The sequence below is a fragment of the Channa argus genome, chromosome 8 (genome assembly GCF_033026475.1).
Source record: "Channa argus isolate prfri chromosome 8, Channa argus male v1.0, whole genome shotgun sequence".
Taxonomy (NCBI): Eukaryota; Metazoa; Chordata; class Actinopteri; order Anabantiformes; family Channidae; genus Channa; species Channa argus.
In genome coordinates, this window is record NC_090204.1 from 11,955,594 (window position 1) to 11,982,294 (window position 26,701).

At 41.2% G+C, this 26,701-nt stretch overlaps 2 protein-coding genes across 2 annotated transcripts in view; one reads left to right on the forward strand and one right to left on the reverse strand.

Annotated features, from left to right (window-relative positions):
• fbn2b (fibrillin 2b) overlaps positions 1–11,595 on the forward strand; it is a 58,850-nt gene extending 47,255 nt beyond the window's left edge. The window contains exons 38-65 of the mRNA XM_067512972.1: positions 28–96; positions 247–372; positions 494–619; positions 739–888; positions 1,001–1,072; positions 1,187–1,312; positions 2,147–2,272; positions 2,682–2,807; positions 2,933–3,049; positions 3,214–3,342; positions 3,453–3,572; positions 3,714–3,839; positions 3,988–4,140; positions 4,240–4,305; positions 4,403–4,528; positions 4,771–4,890; positions 4,968–5,090; positions 5,251–5,382; positions 5,498–5,623; positions 5,768–5,974; positions 6,097–6,222; positions 6,394–6,516; positions 6,804–6,920; positions 7,041–7,169; positions 7,374–7,493; positions 8,096–8,327; positions 8,476–8,629; positions 8,760–11,595. Coding sequence (XP_067369073.1) covers positions 28–96; positions 247–372; positions 494–619; positions 739–888; positions 1,001–1,072; positions 1,187–1,312; positions 2,147–2,272; positions 2,682–2,807; positions 2,933–3,049; positions 3,214–3,342; positions 3,453–3,572; positions 3,714–3,839; positions 3,988–4,140; positions 4,240–4,305; positions 4,403–4,528; positions 4,771–4,890; positions 4,968–5,090; positions 5,251–5,382; positions 5,498–5,623; positions 5,768–5,974; positions 6,097–6,222; positions 6,394–6,516; positions 6,804–6,920; positions 7,041–7,169; positions 7,374–7,493; positions 8,096–8,327; positions 8,476–8,629; positions 8,760–9,137 — 3,845 coding nt within the window. The 3' untranslated portion in view covers positions 9,138–11,595. The remainder of the gene's footprint in view (positions 1–27; positions 97–246; positions 373–493; positions 620–738; positions 889–1,000; positions 1,073–1,186; positions 1,313–2,146; positions 2,273–2,681; positions 2,808–2,932; positions 3,050–3,213; positions 3,343–3,452; positions 3,573–3,713; positions 3,840–3,987; positions 4,141–4,239; positions 4,306–4,402; positions 4,529–4,770; positions 4,891–4,967; positions 5,091–5,250; positions 5,383–5,497; positions 5,624–5,767; positions 5,975–6,096; positions 6,223–6,393; positions 6,517–6,803; positions 6,921–7,040; positions 7,170–7,373; positions 7,494–8,095; positions 8,328–8,475; positions 8,630–8,759) is intronic.
• Positions 11,596–11,667: 72 nt separating this feature from the next.
• Positions 11,668–24,911, reverse strand: LOC137131549 (cortexin-1-like). The gene is made up of 2 exons (XM_067512973.1): positions 24,741–24,911; positions 11,668–14,240 (listed from the first exon to the last, which is right to left on the reverse strand). Exon 2 carries the CDS (start codon positions 13,250–13,252, stop codon positions 12,860–12,862), a length of 393 nt encoding a protein of 130 aa, XP_067369074.1. The 5' UTR covers positions 13,253–14,240; positions 24,741–24,911; the 3' UTR covers positions 11,668–12,859.
• Between the last annotated feature and the right edge of the window lie 1,790 nt (positions 24,912–26,701).

Here is a 26,701-nt window from a genome sequence, read left to right on the forward strand (position 1 = left end):
ATTTATTCACACTTTTTTTCTTTATAGCGGAATATAAGACTCTTTGTCCAGGCGGAGAGGGATTCAGGCCCAACCCCATCACCGTTATCTTGGAAGGTAAACCATCCATCTTTCTCAATTTACCAGTCCTGTACTGACTTAAAAATGGCAGCAGCAATACACTTAACTTTGGCTTGTTGTGTAAACTGGGTTTCATACAGTCAAAACACTACTTCTTTGGATCTAACAATTTGACTTGTTCTCTAGATATTGATGAGTGCCAGGAGCTGCCAGGTCTCTGTCAGGGTGGAAACTGTGTTAACACCTTTGGTAGTTTCCAGTGTGAGTGTCCAGCAGGCTACTATCTGAATGAGGAGACTCGCATCTGTGAGGGTAAGAACTAAAAAATAAATTACAATGAATGACCTCTTTTGACTGAATCAATCTTAAGTGACTTAAATACAATGTCCTCATTACAATTTTTCATTATCTTTTATCATATGGTTATGTGCAGATATTGACGAGTGCACAACTCACATTGGCATCTGTGGACCTGGTACCTGCTACAACACTCTGGGCAACTACACCTGTGTTTGTCCACCTGAATACATGCAGGTTAATGGAGGAAACAACTGCATGGGTAAGTTGGAAAGACTTCTTTTTCCAGAACATATTTATTCTTACTTCCAATACTGTACTTAAAAATCCTATTGAATGCCAAGATATTTTTGGATTGACTGTTATCTGTCCTAAATACAGACATGAGAAAGAGTGTGTGTTACCGTAACTTCAATGACACGTGTGAGAACGAGCTATCTTTCAACATGACCAAAAAAATGTGCTGCTGTGCCTACAATGTGGGGAAGGCCTGGAATAAGCCATGCGAGGCTTGTCCAACTCCTGCAACCTGTGAGTGTCAATATGGTTCACTCATGAAACGCTGACACAAACTAAACACTGCTTCAGACCACAACTGCTCAGATACTAGTCATTAAAGTCTCCTCTGTCCTGACTGTTTCAGCTGAGTACCAGTTACTTTGTGGTAACCAGGCTCCTGGATTCATCATTGATATTCACACTGGCAAGCCAATCGGTAAGGTCATTACACGAGGTCAACACTGGCACAGATTTAAGCATGATTAACAATATGTTGTTCACATTATAGAGAACACATTATTTTAATGTTCTCTGATGTTGTTTTATGCAGATATTGATGAGTGTAGGGAGATCCCAGGTATCTGTGCCAATGGAGTGTGTATCAACCAGATTGGGAGCTTCCGCTGTGAATGTCCCATGGGCTTCAGCTATAACAACATACTGCTCATTTGTGAAGGTAAAGTTTAGGTCTCAGATAACTTTACCCACTCTTTTTTTTTTGTTGCAACGTGAAGTAATACAGCCTGAACTATATCTCACTACAGCACCATCGGGAGCCATGTGGGAAAATCACATTTCAATGATAGATCACGCAAATTGAATCTGATTTCTAAAACTCATGTGCAGATACACATAAAACATATATAGTTGCATCAAATGTGAGATCACTATGCGGGCGGCTGTAGCTCACTTGGTAAGGCAGTCGTGGTTTCGATCCCCGTTCCCAGCTATATGTCGAAGTGTCTCTGAACCCCTAAGAGCCCATTTCCATCTCCAGCTGTGCAGTGCTGGTCCAAGCCGGTACAAATTGGGGAGGGTTGAGTCAGGAAGGGCATCCGGCGTAAAAACTGTGCCAAATCAACATGTAGACAACGATCCACTGTAGTCAGTTTGTTTTCATTACACACAACAGCCCTAGTAAAAAACACTTTGTACAGTACCACTAAACATGACAGTATAAACACATACAAATTGTGTACAATCCAACACACACACACACACACATATAGAGTAACACTGGCCAAGAGCCACTTTAACAAGTGATCCACTCAGCTGAGTTAATTTGCTTTTACCCACATGACTTATGTTCTTGTAAAGACAAGTATTGTGAGTCCGAATGCCAGAACCTTCCATCATACAGAACCTGCCAGAAAATATCTGAACTGTACCACAGCCAAAATTTCACTGTTGTGTTTTCTCTTCTGCTGTCCACAAGCAGTGTGCTCTGATTAGACAGTTATAGAGCCTGTGATTGATGTCCACTATTTCTCTCCTTCTTCCGCCCACATAGATATTGATGAGTGTAACAGTGGGGACAACCTGTGCCAACGTAATGCCAACTGCATCAACATACCAGGCAGCTATCGCTGCGAGTGCTCGCCAGGGTACAAACTGTCCCCCAGTGGGGCCTGTGTGGGTGAGTACAACCTGTCTGTCCCTTCTTACTAGTACCTATAGAATGGATGGAACTGTATATAGCTTAACTGGCACTTTTACATACAAAGTTGGTGAACAATATTAGTTCCCAAACAAATTATCAGTTACTTGAGTGATAGAATCTTATATATATTCAAGAGTTTTAATACATTTATTCAAGTAATTATTCAAAGGAAAATAATTATCAATGTTTTTGCTATTCCTGTGTATTTATTAAAAAACTGTTATGTCACTTTTGATTTGGTATTATCACTTTTAAGATGTCACATTTTCAACATTTTGAAAACTAAATGATCGATCAACAGATATTCAGCACTTTAATTGATATCTGCAATACTGGTTAGTTGCAGACTTGTAACACATACAGTTTTGCTGTCTCTTCACCGCAGACCGTAATGAGTGCCAGGAGATTCCTAATGTGTGCAGCCATGGAGAGTGTATTGACACACAGGGAAGTTATCGCTGCCTCTGCCACAATGGCTTCAAAGCAACTGCTGACACGACAATGTGCATGGGTGAGAAAGAAACTGTATTAACACACACAACATTGGCTTTCATTTGATTCTGAAGAGTGAAACGACTAATATACATTTTAAACACATTATGATTGCCTGAAGTGTGTTCTCTGTGTTCTTTGTAGACATCGATGAATGTGAAAGACAGCCATGTGGCAACGGTACCTGTAAAAACACTGTTGGATCCTACAACTGTCTCTGTTTCCCCGGCTTTGAGCTCACACACAACAATGACTGCATGGGTATGAGTCATTTAGTGTTTGTAATCTTGTCAAGTGTATTTAGTGGTTTCTTGTGAGTTATACTGTCATTGTGTTAGAATTAAAGATTATAATTAAATGAAATTTAGTGGGTTTTCTAAATTAGAGGACTTGTCCTAATTCTTTCAATGTCCATGTTCTTACAGATGTAGATGAGTGCAGTGCCCACCAGGGACAAGTGTGCAGGAACGGCCGGTGTATCAACGAGCTTGGTTCATTTCAGTGTCTCTGCCACGAGGGTTATGAGAATACACCAGATGGAAAGAACTGTGTTGGTAAGCTCTTAAGGAAATTATTACTGTATGAGCAGGGTAATATACTGCATATACATAGCTTGATTAAAAATAAATAATTTCTGATTTGTTCAATGTCCTGTTTCTCACAGATATCAACGAGTGTCTTAGTCTGCCTGGCACCTGTTCTCCCGGAACTTGCCAGAATATGGAGGGATCCTTCAGATGTATCTGCCCTTCTGGCTATGAGGTGCAGAATGACCAGTGTATAGGTAAGACACCAACACAAATAAACACCTACACCTGAATATTATGGATTCAGAGACATACAGACACTCAAGAATTATACATTAGCACACGCCCCTGTTCTCACCTCTCCTCTTCATTCATGACTGTTTTGTTTTCCCTTCCAGACATCGATGAGTGTGATGTGGACCCCAACAACTGCCAGTTTGGCAAATGTACGAACACTCCCGGCAGCTTCCAATGCTCATGCCCACCAGGCTTTGTACTCTCTGACAACAAACGGCACTGCTATGGTGAGACAGTGTTGAAGATGTTGAATTAATGTGGAACACTAATATTTTAAACCCAACTCTGAGGTTCTCGTCTTTGTGTGTCTCATCGATATGAGATTTGCTACTGTCTCTTCACAGAGAAAACAGAATCCTCTTTTTTCTTTTACAGATACCAGAGAAAGCTTCTGCTTTACTAAATTTGAAGCAGGCAAATGCTCTGTGCCCAAAGCCTTCAACACCACCAAGGCCAAGTGCTGCTGCAGCAAAATGCCTGGAGAAGGCTGGGGGCTTCCTTGTGAACTGTGCCCACGAGAGAGCAATGGTGTGTAACACAGACACACACGTTGTAATTAAGACATATATAATGCACACAGTATTGTTTGTCAGATAATGAAGGTGACCTTTTTTGGTGTGGTTCCAGCTGCTTTTAACACTCTGTGTCCCTATGGCCACGGAGCCCTGCCTGGACCAGGTGATGCTCGTGAAGGTTAGTGCTGCGACGCTCATCTTACCCTTGAATTTAAAGAAGAAGTCAGGGAAGCTGTTGTGTATATTAAAAAAATATGCAAATTTGATCTCTGCAGACATGAATGAGTGTCTAGATAACCCGGACATCTGCCAGAATGGGATCTGCATTAACACAGATGGTTCCTTCCGCTGTGAATGCCCCTTCGGATACCAGCTGGATTACACTGGTGTCAACTGTATAGGTAAGAAGGATGCTAATGGAGTTAATTAATATTTCCATGATTCATTGTGATACAGCTGCAGAAAAATTCATGGCTGTGTGGTTTCTTTTTTAAAACTGTTACATGTGAGCACTTATTGCCATTTCAAAAAATGGATCACTGAAATCAATATTACAAGGGAGGTTTGGTGTTTTTTCCTGTCTCTTCTGTGATGATGCTAAAATATAAGGTACTGCAAGAATGTTTCATTGGTTTTTCTCCAGACACCGATGAGTGCTCCGTAGGAAACCCATGTGGAAATGGAAACTGCACCAATGTAGTGGGAGGTTTTGAGTGTTCCTGCCATGAGGGCTTCGAACCTGGGCCCATGATGACTTGTGAAGGTCAGTCACACACACACAGCCCAATGCAAATTTGTATTTTCTACTGTAAACGAATTATACTTCATTACTTCTTGCAGATATCAACGAGTGTTCCCAGAATCCTCTGCTTTGTGCCTTCCGATGTGTCAACACCTTTGGTTCCTACGAGTGTATGTGTCCTGCTGGCTATGTGCTGCGAGATGACCAGCGCATGTGCAGAGGTAAAGCTCATCAGATTTTCTCATCTGTTTTTTTTTCTGATTTTCTGTGAAGTGCCACTTCACATTTTTTTGAATCTTTCACAGCACTGTGTAACAGTATTTTAGAGGATTCAGTTGTTGTAGTTTTACCTATTTGCCAACTCCTGCTGTCCCTCAACAGACCAGGACGAATGTTCAGAGGGTCTTGATGACTGTGACTCTAAGGGTATGACCTGCAAGAACCTGATCGGTACCTTCATGTGTATCTGTCCTCCTGGCATGCAGCGTCGACCGGATGGAGAGGGATGTATGGGTGAGTAAAAAGAGACTCACCTCAATCCTTACACATCATACATATATGGTTAGTTGTGGATTTTTCAACCTTTTTTCTTTCTTCATTTTCCCGTCCTTTTCTTCATATAATGCAGACCTTAATGAGTGCCGTGCTAAGCCTGGCATCTGTAAGAACGGGCGCTGTGTCAATACGGAGGGAAGCTACCGCTGCGAGTGTAATGATGGCTTTGAGGCAAGCTCCACTGGAACTGAATGTATTGGTAAGATCACTTCTGCTGGAGAACATGTTGACTTACTTACTTACATTTGCTTACATTTACAGTTTTGAATTCAGGCGAAGTATTGCATTGAGCCTTAATTCTATTTCTAACTCCAGACCCTGCTGCTGTCTTTTTTTTTTTCAGACAACCGACAGGGCTTCTGTTACTCTGAGGTTTTGCAGACAATGTGCCAGCAGTCGTCCACCAACAGATTCAGCGTGACCAAGTCTGAGTGCTGTTGCAACACGGGCCGAGGCTGGGGGTCACAGTGTGAGCTCTGTCCACTACCTGGTACCCTACAGTACAAGAAGATGTGCCCACTTGGACCTGGCTACACCACAGATGGTAGAGGTAAGAAGCTCACTTGTAACACCAAGAGATAATATAAAACATAGTTTTACTCAGTTTTACTTCTCATCTGTTGAATAAATTAATATTTATAATCCATTCCTAAAACATTTTGGTACTTTCAGATATCAACGAATGCCAGGTGATGCCAGATCTGTGTCGAAACGGTCAGTGTGTCAACACTATCGGATCCTTCCGCTGCCACTGTAATATGGGATATAAAACTGACTTCACTGCAACATCCTGTGTTGGTATGGCTAATTCTTATGTTTCTTGCAGTATAATTCTTTTCATTTCAATGTTTTTTAAATTTTCGAGATACCTAATACTTTTACAGAATTTCAGCATTTTTATAGTTGACAATATATCAGTCTACAAACTATTTTTTTATTTAATAAATTTTCTCTGTCTGCATTTTTCAGATATCGATGAGTGCGGTCTCTCTCCCAAGCCCTGTAATTTCCTATGTAAAAACACAGAAGGCAGCTACCTCTGCTCCTGCCCCAGAGGATACACTCTACAACCAGATGGAAAGACCTGCAAAGGTACATTTGGACCTGTGTTCAAAGATTAATGTAGCATTTGTTCCTTCCTAAAACAACAAGAGATGTTATTTAATCATCTTATTAATCAGAAGTGCTGCTTTTACCAGCAGTCTGGGCTCTGTTTGTTAGGGATAATTATCATCATAATCACTAATATTTCATTCAAATGTTACAAATTAAATGTGGTACTAGTCCTTTGGGTTTTACAAGCCCCATGTCTATGAGGATTCATTCCTCTGTGATTTAGTTTTTGCGGTACTCATTGTTTTTTCTATTTTCCCTATAAGATCTGGATGAATGTTCGACCAAGCAACACAACTGCCAGTTCCTTTGTGTAAACACCATTGGAGGCTTCACATGCAAGTGTCCTCCTGGCTTCACCCAGCACCAGACTGCCTGCGTTGGTGAGGACACGACAGGATGACTCTTATCCTGCACCAAAAAAATTTTTTTTCTTTAGGAAGAAACACAGAATGCTTTATTACAAGTGTATTCTTAATAATCTTTTTTTTTTCTGTTTGCAGACAACAATGAATGTGCAGCTCAGAGCAGTGTGTGTGGTTCCCGGGCCTCTTGTGTCAACACGGCTGGCAGCTTCAATTGTGAATGTTCCAAAGGTTTCTCTTTGGACAGCACAGGCTTGGAGTGTGAGGGTGAGTAGACCTAATAATGTAAAATTTAGGTAAATATGGTTTAAGCAGTTACAGATAATGGATGGATGGTTTAGAGATCAGGTCTCAGTAAAAGCGTTCTTCTGAGTTAGTGTTTGTGATCTAGCTAGCTGAGTAACAGCTGAGGGTGTATAGGTGTAACTGCTGATGCTTAGAAATGAAAAGTGTTATTTAAAATGTTCTCAGATGTGGACGAATGTAGCAGCAACCACCGCTGTCAGCACGGCTGTCAGAACATGCTAGGAGGTTTCCGCTGTGGCTGTCCTCAGGGCTATGTGCAGCACTACCAGTGGAACCAGTGTGTGGGTGAGTTTCTCAGACTGGGATTCGTGAAAGAACATGAAGACACCACTGGGAGTTATTACATGATAGAACTGTAAATGCAAGAATGTCCTAAGGTGGAGACTGTAACAGTGTGTTAAGTTTTAATGTAATTTGTCATACAATCACAGATTTATGTCAACAGAAATGTTATAGAAACTTTTTACTAAGTCCATTGAATAACTAGTGTTAAAAAGATCTAGACTGATAAATTGGCTAAATCAAAATATGTGAGTTAATATATTTTACCTAATAAGTATAAAATGAAAAAACAATATAAAAAAAACATAAAAGCAAGTTTATTGTTATTTCTCTCTGAAGTTACTATCTGCCATTGTACTGGTATCAGGATTTTTTTAAAAGTCCTACATATCAATGCTAGCCTAAGAAATCCTGTTTTGGTCAGGCTATTGTGTTTATCGTTGTTACTTTGAATGACTGCATAATTACCAGTATTACAAATATACAAAGTTTGTGCATTTTATACTTGAGTATAACTGTTGACACAGTTTTGAGCTGGCTTTATAAATTAAAACTTATTCACCTTTTCTAACTCTGCCTCTGCACTCTGCCTCTTCTCTGTGCAGATGAAAATGAATGTCAGGGCGGGACAGTGTGTGGCTCTGCCTCCTGTTACAACACACTGGGCAGCTTCAAGTGTGTATGTCCCTCTGGCTTTGACTTTGAGATGAGTGCTGGTGGGTGCCAAGATGTGAATGAATGTAGCACAGGTTCCAACCCCTGTAGCTATGGCTGCTCCAATACTGATGGAGGCTACCTGTGTGGTTGTCCTGGAGGTTTCTACAGAGCTGGACAGGGGTGAGAGACCATGAAGAAAAAAGTATCACTATTGTGGCGTGGTGCCACGTCTTATCACAGCATTGATTATGTTTTATGTGCTAGGAATATTGACTATGATATGGATTTGTATCCTTTATCCTCTCTTACTCTGTGTGTCTCCATTCAGTCACTGTTTAACAGGCTCAGGTTTACAAACCCAGTATGTGGAGGGTGAAGAGGATGACAGTCTGTCACCTGAGGCCTGCTACGAGTGTAAGATCAATGGAGGAGGAAATAAAGGACGACACAAGCGCAACACTGATGAAAATGAGCTCAGTCAGGTACATCTGTTGACAAACTGTGTCTCAATAACTGTGTCAGTTCTTTCATTTAATTTCTCTGTAGCAGCAACAGGACTGGTTCTCGTCTGACTTGCTAAAGAATTCAAAGCCCTCTTTATCCCCACTATAGGAACAATCGGTGAGTATGGCCAGTGTGGACACCCAGGACACCATCCCCATGAACCTCTCTCTGGCCAACCTGCTTAACAAAGAGCCTCTTCTGGAGCTTTTGCCGGCCCTGCAGCCCCTGGAGCACCACATACGCTATGTCATCACCCACGGCAATACTAAGGAACACTTCCGCCTGCTCGAGCGCCGTGACGGAAAGAGCGTACTCCGGCTCGGCAAGAGGCCACCTCCACCGGGATCCTACCGGCTAGAGATTGCCAGCCTGCGGCTGTTTGGGCCCCGGAGACTGCATCAGCTGGAGGAGCAGCATGACACTGACTACCTACAAGGGGAAATAGGAGACATCCTGCGCATTAAGCTCCACATCCACCTGCACTGAGCTCAGAGTGCGCTTGCAATCCTGCCTTGGACTGATTCCCGAAGCCTTTGAGTTTAACCTTCCCTTTTATCTAATAACTCCTCTAACCCAGCTCCTTCTGCAGCGGGTAATCAAGGGGCTATGAAAGACTGAGTCAATCAGCCCAACTCTTCCACCACTTTGTTACTGTTCACGTTATTATATGTTCATGTTTTGTGTTTTTTTTTCTGATTAAACTTCCTGTTGCGCTTCTTCTTTCCTATCAGACCCAGATCCAGTGGAGGAGAGAGCAGAGAGGAGTCTTAGTGCTTGGACCACAGCACCAAACACACACAAAATAGCAGGCAGATGGTGCACAAAAAGAGTTTTTATTAGTTTGACAGAGAGTGACCAAAACTATCTTTATGCAACGTGTGGGTATTCAAATCATAGGCTCTAGGGTGATGTCATCTTCCTGTAGAATTATAAAGCAATGATATTATGGATAAAATAGTCATCCCGGTGGTCCAAGGACTCTCTCACCTCTCTTTGATCTTGCTAAAAATCACGACACTGGGGTAGATGGTTTGTCACATGTCCCCCTCTCAGTATTATAGTGTGTCATTTAATGTATTGTTGCTGTTTTGAAAAATGTTAGCACAAAGGACTGCAACATTTATACATGGAGGGATGTCAACCGATCTTCAGATAAGAAAACAGCAAGCTGCATTCTGCTCCGATGTGACTGACTTTTGTCCTGCCCGTTGGGAACGGCAAACAGGGATTAGCGTGTTTATGTGTGTGTCCTGTCATGTTTGGTTACCTCAGTACGTCTCAACGAGTATGGACACCATGCTGTGATGCTGACTTTAAAACAAGAGAGGGTGCTAGTGTCCCTCAGCATCCATCATGAGCAGGGAATTCACCAGTCAGTAGCTCGTAGACCTAAAAGAAGATAGATCAGGTCATGTTTGTATTTATCCTGTAAGGGAGCAAGACTTGCACTGATTCTGGACCTGAGAGCCTGCTTTTTTATCAAGTCCAAAGTCTTTTTCTCTTGTCGGCTGTCAGAGGCTTGTAGCTTCTCCTGGTTGAGCGTTTTCACCACAAACAAAACTAATGCCTCAGGAAAACAGCTGTAACTGAGAGCCGGTGTTGGGAGGTTGAACTTGACAATAAGACGACTTTATCTGACTTCTTTGACTTTACAGTGATGTCTTTACCTCGATGTTTGAGGTCTGAGCCTCGTTTACAACACAAGGAGACACGCAGCTAAATACAGAGGCAGTCTCGGTGGTACATGATGTTAAACTTAACTAACTCAATGTAGTGCATTGCAGTTTAAGGGCACGCACAGGTGAACGTGAAACCTCACATGAAACAAATATCAGTCAGGTCATCTTTCATTTGTCATGATTTTTTTCTCTCAAAGGGAAAAAGGGTGCTAGATAATACCACCTCTCACGCTGTACAAGGAAAGTGCAGTCTTGAATCTGGATTGTAAAAGTGACTTTTTTTTTGCCAGGTTTTTATTGTTGTGTTTGTCTGTCTTTTGTATTGTTTGGGTGCTGAAAAAACCAATATTATCAGACTCGCTTCTTGGAAATTAAATTGTATATTTTTAAGTGAAATGTAGATTTTCTTTTTTTTTTTTAGGTTATGGCTGCCGAAACAAATATTCACAGTAAACCCAAGATTGAAGGCCTTTAGTGCTGTTGGCTTTTGTTTTGGCGAGAAAATAAAGGAACCCAAAAAATCCTATTTGTTGATGATTGACTGAATCTTTTGAAAAACAGTCAGATCAAAAAAAAAAATTACATGTCAGACTTTAAGATTCCATTATCTATTAACTCAATAAGCTTACACTGTCTGTACGATGCCTTAAGGATCAACTCAAACTTGACCATCTCCAGCGAGGATCTATGGTGCTAAAATATAAGATTTTTCTCTTTAACAATCAAGGTTGTTGTACTGTCCCACAGCCTAGGCAATGTTTATGATACATAACCATTTTTTTCTAACATGGGAACATTAGTATACTTTTATTATCAGCTTGTAATTTCTTTTATTTGCCGCTATGTTCTTTTTAAGACAGTGTGTTGCGTGTGCTTACTGTATCTCAGCTTCAGTGTTTAAACAATACTGTCATCATGACCTGTTTGCATTGAAACATCATGTGCTTTGTATGCAGAAAACAAGAGCCAGAAGTTTCAAAAGTTCTAATATTCACCAAAAATATGTGACAGCTGTTGATCTCCGAGTCTGACTGAAAGCTGAAATGACAATCATCCACATCTCCTAGCTGAAGATCAATAAATCAGTCTGCCATCAGGGGGCATGTTTTAATATCCTGAATGATCAGCATCTTTGTGCAAAGGGAAGAACCAGACATTTATAACACCAAATGGAAGTCTGAAAAATTCAAGTGGTTCATATGATATTGTAAACCTTTGTCCATAGACAATAAATTGCAATAAAGTATTGTGGGTTATATTTTTAAGTTTTCTCCTATGTTCTTCTGTTCTGTCCGGCTTGTGTGTGAATGTTTATGGCTAACAAAGGTAACACACAATGACCTGTGAGTAGTAACCATTTTATTTAATTTCCAACATGAACAATGTGGATCCTCCACATAGTCCAGGTATCAGTGGAAATTAGAGAAGAGTAAATGAGAGAGAAACCCTTTTTATTTTCACTGATTCAAAGCAGTGTATCAAAAACAAGCAGAGTCAGAAAAATATGTCATTACAAAACACAAACAAAGCAAAACTACTTGCTTTGCTTCTTCTTCTAAGATGTGGCTGCATGACTACCCCAAAAACCCACAGTCTAAAGATTGATAGAGGAAGAGGACAGAAAAATAGCAAAAAGGAGACTCTCAAACTTGAGTCAAGATTAGAAAAATAAAGCTTTGTTTGCCTAAAGGCTGCTGTTTGCTTCATCGCCACACTTGGCAGGCTGACTAAAGCAAAGGACACAACCAATGAACATAAACTCTACTTGCAGAAATTAGAGATTATATAGTTTCAATATGGCTTCTCAGTTTTAGATGCAGTTAACACACACTTAAATAAAAACACAAGATTTAATGGAGACATAAACTACCTGCTTGGGCCTTAAAAAGCATATAGCACTGCAGTACTGCTCGAGGATCAGACTCTGAACTCAAAACAAATGTTTGAGGATTTGTGCTCCTCGATCAGCACCTTACACTCGGATGCTTTATAATGGACCTCAGTTCATTAAAGGGGGCATCTGCTTAAGTGCAAACTCTTTCATTTATGTTCCGCTTCGTTATGCCTGTCGAGTGTTCTTGTCTGAAACCTAACTTTGACACTCTAAACTATGTTGTGCGTGAAGGTGGTGTGACAAGCAGAAGAATTCAGAAAACTTAGCCCTAAAGCGCCGTGGTGGGTTGGCATGTTAGCCTAGTACGGTGGGTCATCGTAGTCAGGTTAAGGCAGCTGTGCAGCTCATTAATTCTGGTTAACATTGGGTTTGAATGTTTGGATTGCAGAGTGTGCCTCTTGCATAACCAGGTTTGTTATGCTTAGATAGGGTCTTTCAGCCTTATATTTACATTAGTACACAGTCTGCAGTACATTGATATAAAAAAGTATACTCCCACAGGTAAACCCCGTTAGAGTGCATTCACAATACTATGCATTGGTATGGTCCATCTCCACCTGTAAATTAGACTATGCTAAAGAAACCTGTCTATGTGCAGTTAAATATTTCCTTTTCCACCCCATCAACACTTCATTCTACACCAGTGCATAATCAAACTGACCCCTCTCCAGCCCCTCCTTGTGGTCAGTCCAGGATGATGCGGGCATGCGGCTGTATGGGTCCAGCAGGATCCTGAAGCACCTGACCAGCAGGAAGACCAGGAACAACATGAGAAGGCCTACAAAGGCCAAGGCAGTGCGCTGCTCAGTGTCCACCCCAACCAAGGCTAGAGGAGGGCTGCTGCTGCCACCGCCAGGGCTGCCTGGGAGGGAGGAGCTGGCAGGGGACAGCAGCAAATCATAGTCAAGGGTGGGCACATCGTTCATCCTCCACGGGGCCCGAAGGCAGGGTTTACACACTGACTGGATAGTCGGTGTGTTAGGAGGAGATGTGGAAAATGATGGGAAGAGGTTCATGAGGGACAGCATGCAGAGACACAGGCCAAACTGAAGACTGGGAGTTTGATTATGAGGCTAAACAAAAAGAAAGCTAAGTAGTTTATTATTGCAGTCTCTGTTAATCGGGTGATGTGACCTAAGCAACAAGTTAGGTGGCTTAACTTGGTGGGAGTCTCATATATTTAAGATGTGGTGGTCAGTTTATTTAGTCAAATCTGGGTCAGTCAAAATGACATGAACCAAACAGGCCTGGCTTTAATCTCCTCTGACAATGTGAATGACCACCATGCATATACACACACACTTTCATTATATGAACTACTTTTTACTTTCACACATTTTGAGGAACCACACTAAACAGGCTAATGAAGCTTAAATCTTATTTGAGTAGTCAACCCTCAGGCGGTAAATTTTATTTAAAGAGTCTTTATCAAGGCCAGACTGCCACATCAGTTCTCATTTTCAGTCTTTATCAGGACAGACAAGATATGAAAATGCCTCCTGCTAACACAAACACATGTCTGACACAGGCAAGGTCAGTGTTCTCTATGGGACTTAATGGTGTGCAGTGAAGCTGTTTGTGTCTAGGTGTTGTGAAGCTAATTAGTGGGCAGGGTAGTTGATCATTTGCTTTGAATGGAAAACAGTGCTGATGTTTAAAGTAAATCCAAAGTTTTCTCCTCAGCCAGCTAGTTGGAGTGTGACGGGTGGGTCAAGAGCTGTTGAAATGTGCTACTGAGCTCTTTCACTGTTTCCCTTTGGGAATGTGTCTTCAAAAGCTGCCCCTCTTCACAAACCGAGAAGCAGCAAAAGGTAGAAAATGGGTAAAAAGAGTTCTGAAAATCTATGTTTAAGTTGTCAGTCATAAAAGTTGCTTCATCCAATTCAATCTTCAGTCTACTGTAGGCAGAATATGTTTGTGGTGGTGGTCCAACCGTCTTCAGCAGACATGACAGAGGGATGTTAGATGGCTTTTGTCCAACAGATGCTCCTGGATGGGATGGTGAATCAACACCACCTGTAAGAACAAGAGGCACTTCATTAGAAAATCAATGCAATAAGATCCAAAACAATTCACTATTTAACATCAGCTCAAAATAAAGTCACAGGAATTACAAGACATTTTCAGAGACTGTTTACTTCTCATGTGGACCATAAGGAGAAGATTAAGTCATTCCGTCCTCATTTCATAATACAATGTGATTAATGTGATCCTCTGCTCAATAAACAGGGACACTGACATTAGCCATCTGTGGTGAGAGCACAGCACCAGCATCCCCTGTAATGACAGTCAATTAGTAAGCCGATTAAGGTGCTCTTATGGTTACACCAGCAGTAATAAATGCGTGATAATAAACACTGATACCCCATTACATTGCACTCATTTGTCAGTGCACTGTTACAGTGGGTCATTTGTTCTCCTGTTGGCCTCCTTAATTCATGTGTTCACATGATGGAGGAAAAGACAAAGTGTTGTGGAGCTTCATTAATAATCTAAAATCACATCTCCTGGAGCGGACCAAGTTTCAAATCATTTAGGAAACTTGATACACAAACCATTATTGCATGCTCACTCGTCTGAATGGAGTGCGACTGGGCTGTTTGCTTAGACAAACGTGATATGGAGAGATATGGAGAGTACAGTAAGTGTGTGTTGGGAGATGCTTAAGAGGATACAGAGGAAGAAAAATAGGGTTGAAAGGATAAAGAGATATTAATAGTGAGAGCTTTTTAAATTTTAAGCTATGTATTAAAGACAATCTGTATTTACAATAGAGTTACAGTGATTTAGTCATTATAATAAAAAAGAGACAGACATACGAGTGACTGTATCAAGACAAAAACAGGAATGTAGGATGTACAGAAAACAAAAGATGAAAAGGTGATGATGAAGACTGATGGAGGATGGATGAAGATGGATGAATAGAGCAGACGTTCCTGTAGTGAATGGGCAGCAGTACAGAGGAGACTGGAGAATTTTGCTGGCACAAACTGGGTTGACTTTCCTCTGCATGACCATGGCAAAATGCCTTTTCCATACACACTCTCTCTCTCTCTGTGTCACATTCAGTTCAAAGGTTTTCTATCCACCTCTTCATCAGCCAGTGTCTCCAGGGTGCCTGCTGCAGACTCAGGCTGACAGCAGGATGACACTCCTGGGAGGTGGCACTCACACTGTGAACGAATTTTTGTGTGTGTGTGTGTGCATGTGCCTGCGTGTGTATAAGCAGTTCCATCTTGCCACTGCCTCTGAGTGACGAGTTGCAAAACCCAAAAATAGGTCGCAAAACCTTGAATCAGTTTTCAAGGACACAGTTAGTACTTACACTGTCACCATTTTGAAACAAAGTTAGAGTCAAATTCTATGGTTTAGTAAAAATAATAGTGATCAGCACTGACTGTGTCACATCTTTTAGGCTCTTACTTATGTTGCCAATAGCTTTATCAGCGATCTACGGTATCTTCCAAGCCACGATGACCAACACTGGAAATGTTACTTCAGGAGAAGCAACACCAGTAAGAACCAGGAAAAAAGAACAAGTCATAACGAAAGTTTTGATCACCAATATCATAACATACAGGTGTATAATTAAGTATAATGGTCAGATTAGATGAGACAAAGATTGAGTTGTTTGGCCCTAATAACAAGAGGTATATTTGGAGGTATATTGGTCCAAAGGTTCCTTTGGACACAAGGGAGCGTTTCTCTGTAATGTTGCTACAGTTCGGAGTTGCCATCATGTTAAGCTGGTCGCTGAATAGTTAAAGCAGACTAGCAGCTTTTGGAAAGGCGTTCCCAAAGTCCTGACCTCAATCAAAAATTTGCAGACTATGCTTAAAAGTCAGGTCTATACCACAAAACCAACTAGTTTAACAGAGCTCCACATATTCTGCTAAGAGTGGTCAAATATCCAACCTGCTTCAGCCAGTAGATTGTTAATTGCTGTCAAACTGCTAAAGAAGGAGAAATGCTGCCTGCAAAGTGAAACCTGCAGGGGAACATTTAACCAAATGTTAGGTGTTCTGTAAGGTGCTATAAAACCAATAAAGGCATGAGCCCTGGCTCTGGAGACCCAGTACAAGAAAATGTTTATATTACTAATATATTGACGAGATCATGAAAATCTGTGTAGATGGAGAGCTTAAAAGTTATAAACATGACCTCCTCATCTGTTTCTATGCACCCTGTACTTATTAAGCACCATTGTGTTTCTCTAAAATTTCTTATTAATCAATATAATTTTTCTCCCCCGCAAGAGTGTTGTTTTTTATAATCTGCAATAACACGTATACCATTTCTATTACACACTGTATTTTGGTTTATATATGCAATGAACTGTAGTTATTAATAGCCATAGTACATACTGTACAGAGAATGCTCGATTTATATAGAAGAGCCTGAAATGACAAATACACTATATTTTCTGCCTTTTCATAAAGTTCATTCATAACCTCTGAAGGTGTGTGTGTGAATAACTTATTGGAATGTAGAGGGAGGACAGAGATTGCTCAGCTTATTTTCCTCCTCGTTAAATCTCACTCCCACCATCACCCTTCGTCAGCCTCACATGCACGACCACACACATCATCCATCAGCCTTGTCTCGCATTAGTTGTCTACCACTCCATTTCTCTGGCAGGACACTTCCGCAAAGTAGCAACGAGACCCCTGAGATAAAGGGAAGCGAAGCGAACACTCCTCAGTCTCAATCAAAAAGTCCTTAAATGGACATCTCTCACACTCATGCACCCACACACACACACACACACACACACACACACACACACACACACACACACACACACACACACAGAGACCATCAGTGGTAACACATTCACATTGAAAAACTCACTGAAACACACACAACAACATGGTGTAAACAGGCTAAGAAGGATAAGAGTTTGTAATGTTCACTCAAGCCAAACATTGATAACTACATCACATTCACAGTGCAGATATTCTACAGAGAGGCACTGAAACAAACAGCTTATGCAAACACAGACACCCACACAGGCGGAGGTTAAGTTAACACTGACAGAACTCGTCAGGGTAAGTAAAATTAAGAGAGCTAATAATTTAGTTGCCTTTCAGATGACCATGTGTACCCCGTCATTATTTCTCACATGCACCCACCGCCCCTTACACACACTTTCACACACAAACACACATGGATTTTACTCATTTGCAGCTATATTTACGTTTACATTTAGTCATTTAGCAGACGCGTTTATCCAAAGCGACTTACAAGTGAGGTACAAGGCAAGCAAAAATCTAAGTCAAATTTGATTATATTTTACGATTAGAGGTCATTTGTTTATGTGGTACAACCCAAAGCAGGTTTCCAGAAAGATAAAAAACATATTCATTGCCATAGCCACTACTTCATTTGTTTTGCAGGTTTTGGATGTCTGCTTTTTATTTCTTATGCACCACTACAAACAGGGGCAGAGTTAGAAGGGAGTCCTGGATTGGCATGGGTCACCCCAAAAATCTGATTAGCCACCCCAGTTGTAAACCCCTCAGAATGACATGGTGGTAGGTCCCAGCTGAAGAGCTTAAGCGCAAGGACAGCTTACCAAATTTGAGAGCTGAAATATTCACTATTATTATAAATAGAGAAAATGTTTATGTAGATTTAAGGTGGTTTCATATTTTGTCACATTTTGAAGCAGTTGCAACCAGGCAGATTATTCCTGCAGAGGAGGATTTTTTTATCCTTTCCCAAACTATTTGTTTGACTCTGAAGTTGGTAGAAATGGTAGATAAGCTATGTATTTAACATTTCCACTCCTGATTACAAACATACAGAATTAGATCAATTTCCCATCAAAGCAAGATCAAGCCTTTTCTTTTCAACAGGCAGGCCACAGACCACAAGTTTCCTTCCCCTGATCCCCCACAGATCACCAACCAACTCAAGCCTGCACAAGGTTCAATGGGGAGACAAGCTTGATTTGTCATTATTTATAGCCTGAGTAAAGCCACTCTCTAAAAGTAATTACACTTTAAAAACAAAGAGAAAGGCAGAAAGAGAGAGGGATAGCTAAGTGGCAAGAGCAAAATAGACGGTAAATGTTCCCAGTCTCAGCCCCAGCCTGCTGGGAATTGAATTAACTCTTTCCAATTTGCTGCTTATAAAGATAAATTGGACCTGAAGAAAAGGCAAAGGGGAGCGGCATGAGATCACAAGCTCAGGTTGGCATCCCACTTTCACCTCACTATAAAAATAATGGTCTTTACAAATTAAATGTGTATCATTTATAGGACACAAATGCTGCGCCCGTATTGTCAAATGGTGTGAGCCCCCTGTGAGAATGTACTGAATCTGTCCTGAAGTCGTAATGATAGGTTTGATTTCCTTTTTTTTGTGGGGACTCATGGTTATTTGTTTGAGTTTATTCGTCACCTCGGGCAGCCGACACCAGCTGTGTGTCTGTGGCTAATGAGGACAACGGAGACCAGGTAACCTTGATTTAAGTACAGCAACACACTTTGTCCAACATTAAAATCAATACTAACTTTATCTGACTTTAACATGTGTAGCTTAACCTGCAGAGCTAGGTTCTGACACACACACACACACACACACACACACACACACACATACACACACACACACACAGTAAGTGTATACACCTACATTACAGACCAAAACATGACAGTCTTAGAGGTATTTTTAGCACCTGAGAGAGACAAAGTGTTTATGGAGTCATTTCTCTTTACATTTGGCTAACAGTTCAGCTCACAACCGAGCCAGCTCCAGATAACCCCCGTCATAATTAGGCTGGCAGACAGTCAGCTACAGTAATGGTGATAAAGTTAAGCAATTAAATATTCTGCTGTTCCAACACAGCAAGCCATTCAGCTCTGCATACACACTTAAACTAAAAGGTGCCTATTTGTCGGTGGAACACAGATATAAAGACACATTGTGAGAGCGAGAGAGAGAGAAATAGCACCCTGTTCTTTTACTGAGTGCACATGTAAATGAGAAGGCAGTGCTGTGAGAGTGGAATTCACTCAAGACTGCTGACCTTTGAAAACAAAAAGGTGTACAGCAACACAAAACCGAGGGCAATACACATTATCCTGACGCATTTTTCAAGAACCTGTCCTTCGTCATCAATGTACGCGCTTTCCCACCGTTCACCCCTCATCAGTTTGAAGTATGGATCTCACTGTCAGGCATTTCTAAAGCGAAAAAAGTGGCTTGCTGCTATAAGAAAATGTTCACATCAGCTTACATATAAACTTATAATGTAGTGAACCAGGACGAATGAATAAGGGATGGTGATACAGAGGGAAAGACAAATGGAGTTGTACACAGATGAAGGAGCAAAGAGAAAAAACAAGCCCTTTGTGATTCTCAACAGCAGCAATATAGCTGAGCAATTCCATCTTCGAAGCTGCCTACAATCTATCATTTTATCACTCGCCCAGATGAACATGCAGTCTATTTTCCCTATCAGCACATTTAGGGTTTTTCAAGGTCACTCCCGCATCAATATTCAAAGTATTCAAGATTCTACTTCAGTATTCATTTTGAACAAGATACGCTTTCTGTGTTACGTAAATACAAACCCTGACTTATATACAGCTGAAATTCTTGCCCTGTCAGGATCATCTGCTGCATGGTAGACTGCATGTTTCTTGACTAGGGAGGGGCTGGGGGGTGAGGGGTTGCTCCCATTTACTTAGTTTTCAGTCTAGCTATCCCATCTCCTGGTTGTCTGTGTCATTCTCCCTGACAGCACAGCTTCTGTCTGCCACCGGGGGAACGCTCAGCCTGTATGTCTCTGGAGGAATAGGGCTGGATGCTGGACCTACTGCTGCCAGTCAAGACTTATAAACTGTTGTTAATGCACTTTCCTAAACTGTCAATTATCCTGGGCCAGCGGTAGAATAGTAGGCTATATGGAGGCAGACAATTCTCATTTGCTGACAAGTCTACTTACTTCTATTTTTGATGATGCCAATGCCAAATATATTTTTTGGGGAGTCAGACAGATTTTCAAACCATATTTCTGCATATAGGATATATACAGTATAGAGCTCCTGGCATATTCCACAAACAGTGTCATTGTCATAAAAAACGGAAAATAGAACTAAAAAGGGATCCTTAAATCTATAGTCTCAAATATTAGATATGTTTGTGCTAAAGGGACTAAAATAAATTCATTTCTAAAATTTAGACTTACGTAAATCTTGAAATAATTTATGCACCACATAGAAACACAGATGAGATTTTATAGCAACACTTACAGCATGTCTCCTGTTCTCTGTCTGCTGTGCCTTGCTCAATAAAAAGGTCACAGAAAATATTAACAGCTATAAATATACAATAAAAAAGGCCAAATGCACACACTCACTGAATAGACGTTTTTGAGAATTATATTTCACCTCAGCATGGCTATATAAGCTCTAAATATGATTTCTCCTGTTATGAAGCCCCTAGGGGCGGACTCAAAGGCAAGAAAGTCCTGAAACACATTTACTGCCTCCAAACATCTACCTCAGTCATGCTGGCATGGTGACAGGTAGCAAATGAAGCCACCTTTCTCTCCGGTTTGATACCACCAATACCTTAGTCAACTCTGTCATATCTGATCATCATTTCCATCCCTCACAACACTCACCCATGGTTCCCTTTTTGAAATCACCTCATCTATAAGCCCCCCTCCCTCACCTCAGCCTTCTCAAACAAAAAAACATCCTTTCTCTCCCACCAGTCAAGCTGAATAAATGTCAGCCCATTCATGTCCACCTCCATCTTATATTTAATTCACAAATCACAGACATGAAAAATTCACACAACAATGCCACAGTAGGTGGCAGGTCATCAGTGAGGAGATTAATGTATGTGTGGTTGGGTAAAAAGAGCAATCTAGAAAGTATTGACAAAGACCAGGCAATTTTTTTAAGTCAATAAGTGATTAATTTAGAAAAGGGTGAAAAGGAGGACAGCAGCTGAGATCACCATATAGTCCACCTTGAAAGACCCCCTGCTGCTGTCCAGAGTCATAGCACCAGGAAGGCCCCGGTGGCGAGAATATCAGCTGAAAATAAGAGCAAGCAAGGATAGAAATGGGGTGGAAAGATAAAGAGCATATTGGTAATTCCTCTGATTTCACAACTGCATTCAGAGAGACCAGAGGTCTGCAGCTACCCGGGGAGCACAGAGGGCATTAATCAGATACATGTGGAGGTAAGAGAAGGAGAAAAACATCAGGAAGGTGAGAGGAAGCAAGGAAGAAAAAGAAAGATGAGATGTAGGCAGCATGACAGAGGGAGGCATTTGTGTGGAGTGAGGCAATATGGACATGTCAGCAGTCTTAAAGTCAGAAGACAGCACTTACTATCCATCAGGCACCCGTTCTGTCAAACCCTGTGGGACAGAACAGAGCTGTGCCAAGCAGTCAACTGGCCTACAACGAAGGCCATATATATTACATGGTCTGCCCACACGATGCTCACTCAAAACCAAGGCGACAAGCATTAAAAAGCATTAAAAAGAACTGACACCGTTAAAATAAAATGACCTGAGATGTCAGAGCAACTGTGACGAGGGAAAAAAAAACATGTAACAGATGGTCTTCACCTAATTTTAAAAATACAATATCACAGTCCAAACCCTAGTAAATGTGGTCCACCTTTTAAGAAAAAGAGTGGCTTTACATTCTCAACAAGAGCAGAGTGCTATTGTTGTGAAGCTGAAATACATTTGCTCAGCAGGAAGCTGCTGACTGCTCGGATCCTCACTGACATGGATTAAACACAGAAGAAAAGTCAGCACAATGACACAGACATATTGCTTTGCTCAAGTGAAGGTAGTGCATTCAGCTGATTTGATTACTGAGCTTTCAGTGGAGAGGGGAGAGAGGGGGTGAGTTCTGAAGCCTCGCTGTCCACCAGCAGATATCCAGGTGGGTTAATACCGAGGTGCCGTGGACTGCTCTGGGCTCTGAGGCTCTGTCTCTGAGCTCAAATGGAACAGGCAATAAATCCTGCACCCTGTGTCAAGTTATTAAAAAAACTAAATATTATGAGGGTAATGATTTTTTTATGAGTTATCTTCAACAGGAAATCAAAAGCACAACACCTTTAAAAGAATCACCTCACTGTTACGTGTCAAGGTTGATGACTCGTGAAGACTCTGCATCGACACAAGACGTCAACCACAGGAGCTGCTTCAACCTTCCCGCTGGTTTTGTGCTCATGTGGGCAGGAGGTGAGTTTTTATGTGACGGCAAATACGATGTTTATGACCCTGTGTGCTTTGTTGCCACATTATATACAGCCAAATTGGATCCCGCTCAGTGTGACATTGCTATTATTTCCGGGCCAAGACACTGAAGTACCATCCAACAAACAGGTGATTTGTGGTTCTGTGGTTCCAGATGAAGAAGTCATTTCAGAACAAAACCAGACAACAGCATGAAATTTAAATGAGGGCTATTAGGGCGATGTAGCACTTTAATGACTTCACCACCTCCTTATTCTTACTCATATGCAGCATTAATAATGTAATAAAACAACCACCTTGGCGAGCAAATATGAATAAATCACTGGCAGTGTCACAGTATGACAGCTGTGTGTTGGAGAACCTGATTTACTAAAGTGCTCCATGTAAAACTGTATGTCATGAAAGGACTGTGGTGATGGCTTTGTGGGCAAACCCACCTGCGTTTTCTCTTTCTGTTCCCACTCTCCTCTCATTACAGGTCATTACACGATGACACTGACAGCTCCCTGCCAGTCACTGTTACCATGTGAGTTTATTGGTAAACTGAGAGTTGTCAATAAAGTAAAGAAGCCACATTCTGTATGTTCTCATTTTCATTTAGTTTTCAAATTTGTTTCTCCACAGAGACAGTATCACATACTTAGCATATATTTTTTGCATATACATAGCATATGCAAAATCAATTTGTTTCAACCCTACATGATTTTGAGTCAGAGTAACATAGTAAAAACTAAAGGATTCATGATTTCCTGCCATTATCAGATTTGTTATGTTTGGAAACTGTAAAATATTTAAAAATAGAACATGGTCCCCTCTGCATTTATCTGGCCAAAGCAGAGATAAATATGTTTTTTTCCATAACTTATTTTTATTTTGGAGATAGACTGTTGACGCCTCTCGTGACACTAACAGAAGAGCACTAGCAACAGTGCAGAGTCATTCCCTTTTAATGCTGTGTGAGCCAGGCTCGTCCTTCTAACCAATCTGATTATTTCACTGAGACGCCGCAATTTTTGACACAGTGTGAGCATAAAATGCCCTGGGTGGACTGGTCTAGTGTTTCATGCTATAGCTTCTTTGACTGTCAAAAGTTGGGTACTGAAGCTTTGATGAATACTGTTGCTGTGCTGTTTAAAGCATTTAAAACAAAATGAGAACACAGAGTGACTGTTGCAGCTATTTAACCTTGTTGAAATGTAGCCTACAAGCTTGGGAGCGTTTCTTCCAGGGAGCTGACTGGCTCTGCACTCTGGGTATTTCTTACAATAGGACTAGATCCCTGTTCTCTGTTCAACAAGCTCCATCAGATTCCAGATACCCCAAAACTCAGATTACTCATTACTGTTAACAACACACAGTGAATTATTCAGAAGCTGTCATTGAAACACGAGACAATATGGGTGGAAGTGTCCACGAAGGCTGTGGTGTATCCAATGGCTGGCACAGATTTCAGGGTCCTGTGGTGGCTAAGTGATAAGGTGTAGGATGGTTCAAAGACTACAGCTCCAAGCAGCAACTGGATTAAATGACATAATCACTGATGGGAGTCGATCACAGATGCCGAAGCAATGGACTGACATCTGTTAATTTTTTGTTTCTTTTTTCCAGCCAGTTACAATCCTAAAAGATCAAATGAAATTAATTTTGGGATTTACTAATACTTGTGTACTGCTACTGTAGCTGGTTAGGATGCATCTGTGCTGTCCCGATGACCTAAAGGTTGGATTTAGAGGAAATACATATATAAGCTATCCCATCTCAGCATGAAAATTCAGGCCACATGTCCCGACGGTGCCTTGGAAGAAGGAACATTGGGCCATGATGTGGTAACCAGGTGGGTCCATATAAATCCCAGTAAGCATCACAGCCAGGTAGTTTTATTCTATCTGTCTGATTGAATGTGTTTTATGTATTTCTCCAATTTGGAAAAAAAAAGCTAATGTATGTTTTTTCAGTCTTAATAGAAATGTCAGGTTGCTTCCTGGTGTTTTTGGAATAGCTCAAACCAACAGAGGTGTTTTTAGCAGCCGGACTCTTGTGGTCAGCTAATAGTGGGTTGGTGTTTGAGAAATGAGCATCTGTTAAAGAAATAATAACTTTAAAAGTTTGACGCAATTAAGTCTGCAATCGAAGACGGAGTCTTAGTTTACGTGTCGCAGCGCAGTGTCCCATAAGTCCGAGTTTATAGCACACTGCATTCAGGTTTGGATGAATACCTGCATTATACGCAGTGTGTTGTAAATAATTGGACATCGTTTTGGTTATTGCACTAACCTGACTCCACGTACGGTGGTCCTTTCGTCCGGACAGCTGCAGCCTCAAACTTTGTGACGTGCCGGGCTCTCCTCCTGCTCCTCCTGCTCCTACGGCTCTGCTCCTCCTGCTCCGCCGCTGCCGGTGCCGCTGCTGCAGCTGCTGAGTGTCGCTTTGCTTGGAGACACGAACAGGAAGCAGGGAGAGTCTCTTAAAGCTGCCCACCCACTCCGGCCTCCCTGAGACGCACAGCCAATAACAAAAAAGTTGTCTCAAAACAATAATACACACTGATGATACATAAATCGACTTCCTATAGTTTTAAAAACACGTGTACTTGGACAAATGCGTGCTGATGGAAATGCTTTGGTTATTTGTTGTTTGTTAAAGCCCAGATTATTACATGATTGGTACTAAAAAATCAGTACTTAGCAGACACACAATGGAAGTGCCATTAACTGACAGTTTGATATTATTTTCGACAATAAGCGCCTGATATGTCTTATGCCTTTATTTAAATAGTCCACACCCTGTGTATTTCACAGTAAATGTGATTTCATACAAATGACCCTTTCACATTTCTCGTATTGTGCTCATCCTTTTTATCAGTAAAGCAGCAGCTTCTTTTATCACCTCTTCCTGTGCAGCCTCCTTCAAAATGCCTCATTTGATGGACCAATTCAAATAGCATGGTAATACTGTTGCTGTAACGCTTATCCTTTATACAACCTTTCTCTAACTATTATCACTCTCATGTGCTGATACAAAAAAGATACAGAAGTTGACAGAAAAGCATGTTGCTGTCTTTCATTTTATACACAAAACTAAGTAAGGGTAAAAACACCTAAAATAATTTTAAAGCCACAAAAGTCCCATGTGTTTTTTCCATTTCATGCAGGACAAGTTAAATTGACTAAATAGTGATTAAGATCCATCCATACTCATGAATCCTACAGCAAGAAGTCACACCTCTACTGGGAAACACTGTGGGTGAGACAATAACCCAAATAACTCGAATAAAATTGGGGAAAAAATACTCCTCATATTCTCTGCTGGTTCATTTTAAGATGATGAGAGCCTGTGGGCAGACACAGCAGAGTGTTCAAACCTTTGACAACTCAGCTGGACAGACATCTATTTTCTCAGTGCTACATTTAATTAAAGCGGTTTTCTACTGGAACAAAATAACAGCTTCACATTAGGGGCCTAAAAGTGTGTGTATGTTAGTGTGTATTTATCCCCTGTGGAGGTTGCATACAAGTACCTTACAGAGGTACACTGTGTCACTTTTCCAGGTGTCTGTGGGAGACTGTCACTGGAGACATAGCTGACATGTTGACCAGAATCTTTTGGCCTGTTCCCCTAAAAAAACATGTAAATTTGGCTGTGCATGCATATTCCTCCTTTATGCAGCTGCCTTATTTGGGTTTTGTGTCTGTCTCTGTGTGTATTTGGATGGAGGGGCAGGCGGCCATGACCAATCAATAAGCCTGGTAATAAGATTTGGGGGGAGTATCATTATAGAGCCTCCTCGGGCGTGCAACGCCTCCTCTTCCGTAAAGAGCATCACTGTCTCCTCTCCACTGAGTGAACATACACGTGATTAACCTTTGAGACAGCGCAATGCCAACCAGATGCCATTTCCTTTCTCCCAAGATGTTCTGTTATTTGCCTCCATATGCAAATAAACCTATTTACCCATTTTGGAAGATATACTATAATTTTACAGATGGCTTCAAATGGTGTGTAGTGTTTCCGTAACAGTTTGGAGGTTCACTCAGCACTCTCACGTGCAATATTTTGTTATGTAAATTAAGAATATAGCAGTGGCAGCATTGCAGCAAGTAGCAGCACAGCTTTAAGGTGAGCAGAGCAAACAAACATGCAGCAAGAGAATGAGCCATGATATGCAACTTAGTCTGTTTCATTCTCGACTGTTTCTACTCCATTCTTCACACCCAGTGCTTTATATTTATTATGTA

Coding starts and splice junctions, on each gene's coding strand:
- LOC137131549 (XM_067512973.1), bottom strand. CDS start 13,252: ATGCTGTCCCTCATGAACCTCTTCCCATCATTTTCCACATCTCCTCCT.